A 7525-nucleotide genomic window follows, 5' to 3' on the forward strand; every position below is an offset into this window, starting at 1 on the left:
TGATGATGATCGACTTGCCAGTGATGCTTAGTAGGTAAGTGAGAAGTAGAAAGATAAATAATACAACTTTCAATTGTGGGAGATCCATCTTCGTGCAGCAGAAAGGAATCTGACTATGAACCAGGAGGTTGCAGGTTCAATCCCTGGCCTCACTCAGTGCGGTAAGGATCTGCCTTTGCCGTGAGCTGTGGTGTAGGTTGCAGACGTGGCTCGGATCTGGCGTTTCTGTGGCTCTGGCGTAGGCTGGTGGCTACAGCTCCAATGAGACCCCTAGCCTGGGAACCTCAGTATGCCGTGGGTATGACCCTGAAAGGACAAAAGACAAAAAAAAAAATCTTTCAATTGTGGATCATCAGTTAAACCTGCCAAAATAAACACTGTCACTTTTGTATGGTTTCCCATTACTGTCCTTACTAATATTCCATTCCTCTCTGCATGTATCTCACTCTACCCTTCAATCTACCTTATCTATTTATGATGACTTTGTACATAGTTTGAAGTGCTTTTCTTCCTCAGATTTTTTGACTAGTGTATTACATTTCGCCATTACTATAATTCACTTATTTATGTACTGAATACCTTTCTAAGTATTACCCACAATGCCAGTCCCTCACTTGGTCCCGTCATGTATTTATGCTTTCTGTGATCTGAAGGAAAATATCCAAAGATTATAAAGAATTCTCAGTAGGATATGAGATTCAAGAACACCAATCCCAAAGTATCAAAAATTTACAAGTTATACCAGGGTTCTTCTCAAATACTACATATTTTTAAAAAAATAAAACCTGTATTATATAAACTTTATGTCTCTGAAGAATTCAGTATAGATTTCTTTCTTTTTTGTCTTTTTGGGGCCGCACACACGGCTTATGGAGGTTCCTAGGCAAGAGGTCAAATTGGAGCTGTAGCCACTGGTCTATACCACAGCCACATAAATGCCAGATCCGAGCTGCATCTGCAACCTACACCACAGTTCACAGCAATGCCGCATCCTTAATCCATTGAGTGATGCCATGGATCTAACCTGAGTCCTCATGGATCCTAGTCAATTATTTTCCACTGAGCCATGACAGGAACCACTGGATTTCTGTAATATGTTCGTCCTCCCACACACTTATGTTTTGAAATCCCAAATACACAGGTAATTTGAAAGCAGAAAAATAATCATTTTAGTTGGTAATAAAAAAAGTGACACTATAAAATGAAGAATCTAGCCTGTCAAGGAAACATTTTACCTCAGGTTAAATGCAACAGTATTACTATTCCAGACACTCCTAAAATTCCACGCCCTCTATGACCTCAGTTTCTTTTGTGAAAGTTGTCTTCTCTTCAACTAGCGTTTGCAGTTTTCTTTATTGGATCTTAAACTGACAGTTCATGATAACTAGGTAGTCTCCACAACTTCTGTCTTAATAGAATATTTACCTATGTATATGGCTAGAATTCCTGTAACTTGTTGTAGACATGTAGCTACATTATGGCCAAAGGGTCTAAATAAAAATACCCAGTGCAATTTCCAGGGATCTTCTAGTGATAAAGGGAGTTTTTATCTTCTTCAGTTTATTCTGACTCTTGAAATGTAGATGTGATGGCAAGTCATTTGGAGCCATGAGTATGATCAATTACAGTAAGAAGTGCTAGTGAACAAGGTAGAACTAATCCAGATTCCTGGTACCACTGTAGACCAAGCCAACAAGGAAAACACAATGATTTTGTGGATGTTTCATCATACTAGCCTGAACATTTAAGTGAGAGAGACATAAATTATTTTTTGTTTAAACCATTGTGATATTCGTATTCCTCATACTCTAGCAAATCTATGTTAGAAAACCCTGTTTCCTTTGACTGATGTGTTGTATTTATTTAATTTCTCTCCTATGGTCCCTGTGTCTTCTTTCATGATCCCTTATGCTGCTTCTGATTATTGGCTGAGTATTCCTTGAACTCAGTATCAAATTTTAAATCATTAAATAATTTAGGTCTTTATTGAAATTATTCATTTGAATTATTGACAAACTGTAAGGTAAATACATGTTTATTCTTGGGTGTTTTTCTGTTTCTGTGATTTTCATGGATTTTGGCCTATCTCCTGTGATGATTATGAAATTTTTTTTTTTACTGAATATTCAAAACTGTATGCAAATGTTCAAGGTGCTGGTTGATGATTAATTCTACAAATATAATTTAATTTATCCTAGTACAGGTTAAAGCATAAAAGCTTAACCAAAATGGAATGAGATTATTTGAATATGCATTTCATCCTATGGGAGTAATGATAGATTCACTGTACTTCTGCTTGGAGTATATGATTTCAGTGCTGTGAACTAAAAGTCTAGGTACCGACCCAGGATCTTCCACTTTGGCAAATCATAACTGTCAAATTTTGTCTTCAGACACTAGGAAACAGCAGGGATTTCTTGAGATTCTTCATCAGTAAGTGCTGCTTTGCACTTGTGGTTTCTGGTTTCTTTGCTTGAACTTGGGATTTATCAAATATGTTTAGGGAGAAAATAAAAGGATGGGAAAAAAATCGATCACTTATTCCTTAAGAAATTGTTTAGTCTGTGGTCACAGTGGTTATCAGAGGTTTAGGAATATAGACCAATGTGGATAAGATTCTTAAGAAGAAGAAATTTTAGAGGAAAAAATACATGAACATCTTGAGGAAGGGATTCAGCTGTCTAAAGAGGAAGAGTTCTCCATCATGCTCAGCATTGTTCTGACAAAACAGAAACAAGGAAAAAAACAATTTGCTGAAAGTTTTATCTGTCAGGCCAAGCTGAATGAACTCTATCTCCAATAACTGGTTCTTATCCCCTTTTATGAATCTTAGTAAAACTACACAATAAAGATCATTAGTTTTTTAACTGCCGGCCAAAGAAAAACACTTTTTTCAGAGTCCTGCTCATGAGCACATATTTTTTTCTGCCTAAGTATCACATGATATTTAAAGTGCTGTAACAAACTGATTTACAGATCAGGATATCCTAAGATTTCTCTCCTCTTTGATAACTTGAATAGTTCCTATTTGCTACAGTTTGTCTCATTGTTTTCAGTTTAACTCCTACAATATGAATATTTTAAAGAGTAAAAGCATATGTCTTTTGAATTACACTTTCTAATGATATTGAGGAAAAAAATAATTGAAATAAATTCTAAATGTTAGTGACAACTAGCTTTCAGTTAGTTGTTCCAAAATCTTTCCCTCAAAAACAGATATTTAAGTCCAGTTTTATAGCTACAAATGTTGTAGTTTCACTACTTCATATTCCCATGTAGTTCTGAATTTAATTTATAATCCCTGAAGTGCTCATTTCTTTTACCCTATAGGAAAACCTCATTCATTTATTATTTTTAAATCATTATTCTTTTAGCTAAACATATTACTATACCCACTTACTTAATTTATATTTAGTCCAAGAAATGAGTCAATTCTTTCTAAAATCTATGTTATATATGGCAATAAATACAAATATAGGAAAGCTAAAGAAAACATAAATAAAAATTAATTGTTAATTTTCTCTTCCTCATAATATGTAAGGGGGTATGCATCACTTGTAATTTATAATTCCTCCAGCACATCTATTGATGTCAAACTACAGTAGTAGGTCTGATTCAACAAATGATTTTCAAAGCAAATTAGGTATTTGTTGAAATTATTTTGCTTGTCAATTCTTCATGAGGCAGTGGTCTTAGATAACTTTTTATGATCTTAACTGTATTATTTTTTGAAACATCTTCCTTGCTTTTAAGTCTTTTAATTCTACATTTTCTTTACACTTGAAGATTTATTTTGACATTTAAATACTGGCTATATTTACCAGACAAATTTTTAAAATATATATCCTAGCAGAATTATGCTGGTAGTTAAAATTAATGAAACTGTTGAGTCCTGTATTTATCCATAGGATTATACATACTACTTTTACACTATTATTCAACTCCAAGTCCCAATTTAGCTTCTGTTAGGGATAATTTTAATTTTATTAATTAATCCATTTTTCTTGATCCATCCTCATATATTATTTTTTCCTCTTTTACTAATCATTACTTTTAATCATTACTACTAGTAACCTTTAATTCATCATGACATTATTCATTACTTCTCAACTGGTGGACTGGAAAACCAGGTTTCCTGAGTTTGCATTTTCACAATTTTATTTTCTAGTTCTGTATCTTTCAAAATGATCTTGTTCTTACTGGGTTACTTTTTGCTCTTATGTATAAGAATAATAACAATTATAATATCACATCATTGTTTCCAGAATTATATATAAAACACCTACTAGTACCTGTAATTTAATGAGTAGTACACAAAATGGAGATCTTATTTTAATACCATGTTATTCAGCTTCCCTCACCAGAGTAGAGAGGCTGAAAGCATTTCAGGGTAAAGCATTTTAGCATTTCCAGTGGAAGACAGCTTAAGAAATACGTTGTACCTGTGTTAAGAAGATGTGTCACTTGTTCAAGAAATAATTTTTAGAAACAGCGCTATGATACTACCTGGAAATTCAAATTCAGAGACCATTCTATTATATACCATCTGAAGGGATACGTCACAGCCTAACCAAGGTGGCAGAGAAGACGGAAGATGTACATTCATCTGCTTGGGAGTGGGACGAGTGGGAATGGGGACGTTTTAATTTAGAAGTGCTAGACCCTTATTCAGGTGGTAGAACACCTTCTGTGATAAGTAGTAGATAACAGTCATTTACAAATCTATAGGTAAAGCATTTCAAGATAGTTCCATGACAGATGAGTGGTTTAACTTAGTATTTTTTTTAAGCAAACTCATCCTGATTCAAACATAACAGAATCGAAACTACAGAGAATATTGAGAACATCTTAGGTTTTACTTGTATAAGATTATCTCAAATATGATATATATATATATTTTTTTCACATTCTGTGCTCCTAAAATTCTGGTCAAGCACAGAAATTGTTTTGATGTCCTGTCCTGCATTTCAAAATTTCTTAAGGGAAATTTTAGATAATTCTACTATTTGGGTCCCTTGGTAGAGGATTTAGCTATATATCTTTATGTCCATGTCTATGACATTGCAGAAAAGAATAAAAACATTTTATTAGCATTGTTCTCCTTAATCCAACACGTATACTCACTCTCCAGCTAGCCTCAGAAGGATCTCAAGCAGTTGAAGAAAGTGTTTATTGGGCATAACTATTCCCCAAACTCAGTAACTGTTGAATTTTATTCCTAATTTTAAAAATAAACCAGTAAAAAATGAAGTTTCATTTGTAATTGAAATGCTTGTAAATGTTAATGATTCTGAAATAGATACTAAACAACTAGTTTATATGGACAGTAATATAACAATAATTTTTTAAATATAAATATTTTCTAATTTGAACATCAGCACTAATAACTAATCTCTACTAAAATTTTCTTTCATTTCATTAGAGTATACACCAATAAATTAGTAGTATTACAAAAATATAAATGAATATTAGCCTCAAGTAGGTAGTAACTACATACAAATAAAGGATTGCAATAACATTTACATTCCATGCTACATTAGATATAATTTGAATGAAAAAGGGGAAAGGCTAAAAACAAACTTATTAATAGAGACTGCTTTGTTCATTTCCTTTACACATAGCGCAAAAGCATATTCACCTGTTTAAGAAAGAAGCAACCCTGTGTATTATATTCATAAAGGCTTTTTTCACTTGTTGGTTCCGTAAACTGTAGATGAAAGGGTTCAAAAGTGGTGCTACCGAGGTATTGAGTAGGGCAATTCCCTTGTAAAAAGATATTCTTTGTTTGACTGAAGGTTTAACATACATGAAGATGCAGCTGCCATAAGAAAGGGATATCACAATCATGTGAGACGAACAGGTTGAGAAAGCTTTTTTCCTCTGATTACTTGAGGGGAGTTTTAGAATCGTTAATGCAATATAGGTATATGATATTACTACCACTGCAAGCGTGACCACAAGTGTCACCACAGCTGAGACGAATCCCATGGTCTCAATGAGATGTGTGTCTGAGCAGGAGATCTGCAGGAGGGGAGTTGGGTCACACCCAAAATGATCAACAATGTTGGAAGCACAAAAGTCAAGCTTTAGAACTAGGAGGAGAGGTACAAAGATGGTAAAGAACCCAGCAAGCCAACAACTGAGGACAAGCTGAATGCAGATTTTACTGTTCATGATGGCTGTGTAATGCAGGGGCTTACAGATGGCAACATAGCGGTCATAGGACATTGCTGCCAGCAAGTAAAATTCAGATGCTCCAAGAAGGAAGGCAAAAAACAGCTGAATAATACAGTTGTTATAGGAAATGGTTTGGTCCCCAGTTACCATCATACCAAGACATTTAGGGATGCATGTAGTAGTAAAGGATATTTCTAAGAAGGAAAAGTTCCGAAGGAAAAAATACATGGGGGTCTTGAGGTGAATATCCACCAGGGTGAGTAGGATAATGATCAGATTTCCAGTGATGCTTAGCAAGTAGGTGAGAAGAAGGAAGATACATAATACAACTTTCAGTTGTGGGTCATCGGTCAAACCTGCTAGAATAAACATGGTCACTCTTGTATGGTTTTCCATTATTTTCCTCTATTTTTCCAGGTCTATGTAAGGAAAAAAAAAAAAGGAAGGAAAAAGAAAAGAAGATAACAATGATCCCAATGAAAAATAACAGTGATTACCAGTGTTTGAGGCTGTTAGCAAAGTGATGTTTCAAACAGAACAATAGAATGCTCATGCATATTTCAAAGTTGTTTATGCCATGAAGACCAAGAGTTGGTATTTCCAGAGTATCTGGACAGAGAATTCAATCTTTAGTTTGCAATTCTACCACAAAATAACCTATATGAGAGTATTGATTGTTGATTGTGAATAAACTGAAGTATATATGGAGGGACTTGTAAAGAATAGAAAATACTCTTTTCTATATTTGATATTGCACAAGATGGGATGAATGCCATTTCCCTTTCAATTAAGAGGTTTGTGGGTTCAATCCCTGGCCTCACTCAGTGGGTTAAGGATCCAGTGTTGCCCTGAGCTGTGGTGTAGGTCTCAGACGTGGCTCGGATCTGGTGTTGCTGTGGCTCCAGCGTGGTCCTGCAGCTACATCTCCGATTAGACCCCTAGCCTGCGAACCTCCATATGCTGCAGGTGTGGCCCTAAAAGGACAAAAAAAGGGGGGGGGTTATGTAATAAAAGTAAAATGGTACCCATTATAACAAGGACATTAGCTCATGTTCTGCATTTAATTGACATATGCACCTCTAGGTATCATCACTAAAAACGGCTAGTGCACTTTCACCATTTTACTTAGCTAATCAAACTCAAATGTCTGAATGTGTCACTTAACGTTCATGGCTAATGAGATGCAACCTCAGAGAAGGGAATGTGAGACGTCGGTAATTTTTTTTTCCCTAATTATTAGTAATTCCATTCCCTTGATCTCTGTTACCAACCCCCACACTTCCTACTTTGTAACCTTAAACAAAATCAGCAGGAACATTCTGATCATTTCAGTACATGTTACAAGAAT

At 34.8% G+C, this 7525-nt stretch overlaps 1 protein-coding gene across 1 annotated transcript; it reads right to left on the minus strand.

Annotated features, from left to right (window-relative positions):
- Positions 1-5634: 5634 nt before the first annotated feature.
- Positions 5635-6573, minus strand: LOC125130324 (olfactory receptor 6C3-like). Its single transcript, XM_047785703.1, has one exon. It carries the CDS (start codon positions 6571-6573, stop codon positions 5635-5637), a length of 939 nt encoding a protein of 312 aa, XP_047641659.1.
- Positions 6574-7525: the final 952 nt, after the last annotated feature.

The sequence above is a fragment of the Phacochoerus africanus genome, chromosome 7 (genome assembly GCF_016906955.1).
Source record: "Phacochoerus africanus isolate WHEZ1 chromosome 7, ROS_Pafr_v1, whole genome shotgun sequence".
Lineage (NCBI taxonomy): Eukaryota > Metazoa > Chordata > Mammalia > Artiodactyla > Suidae > Phacochoerus > Phacochoerus africanus.

Excerpts from the sequence above, each read along its gene's own strand:
- LOC125130324 (XM_047785703.1), bottom strand. The coding sequence starts at position 6,573 with ATGGAAAACCATACAAGAGTGACCATGTTTATTCTAGCAGGTTTGACC.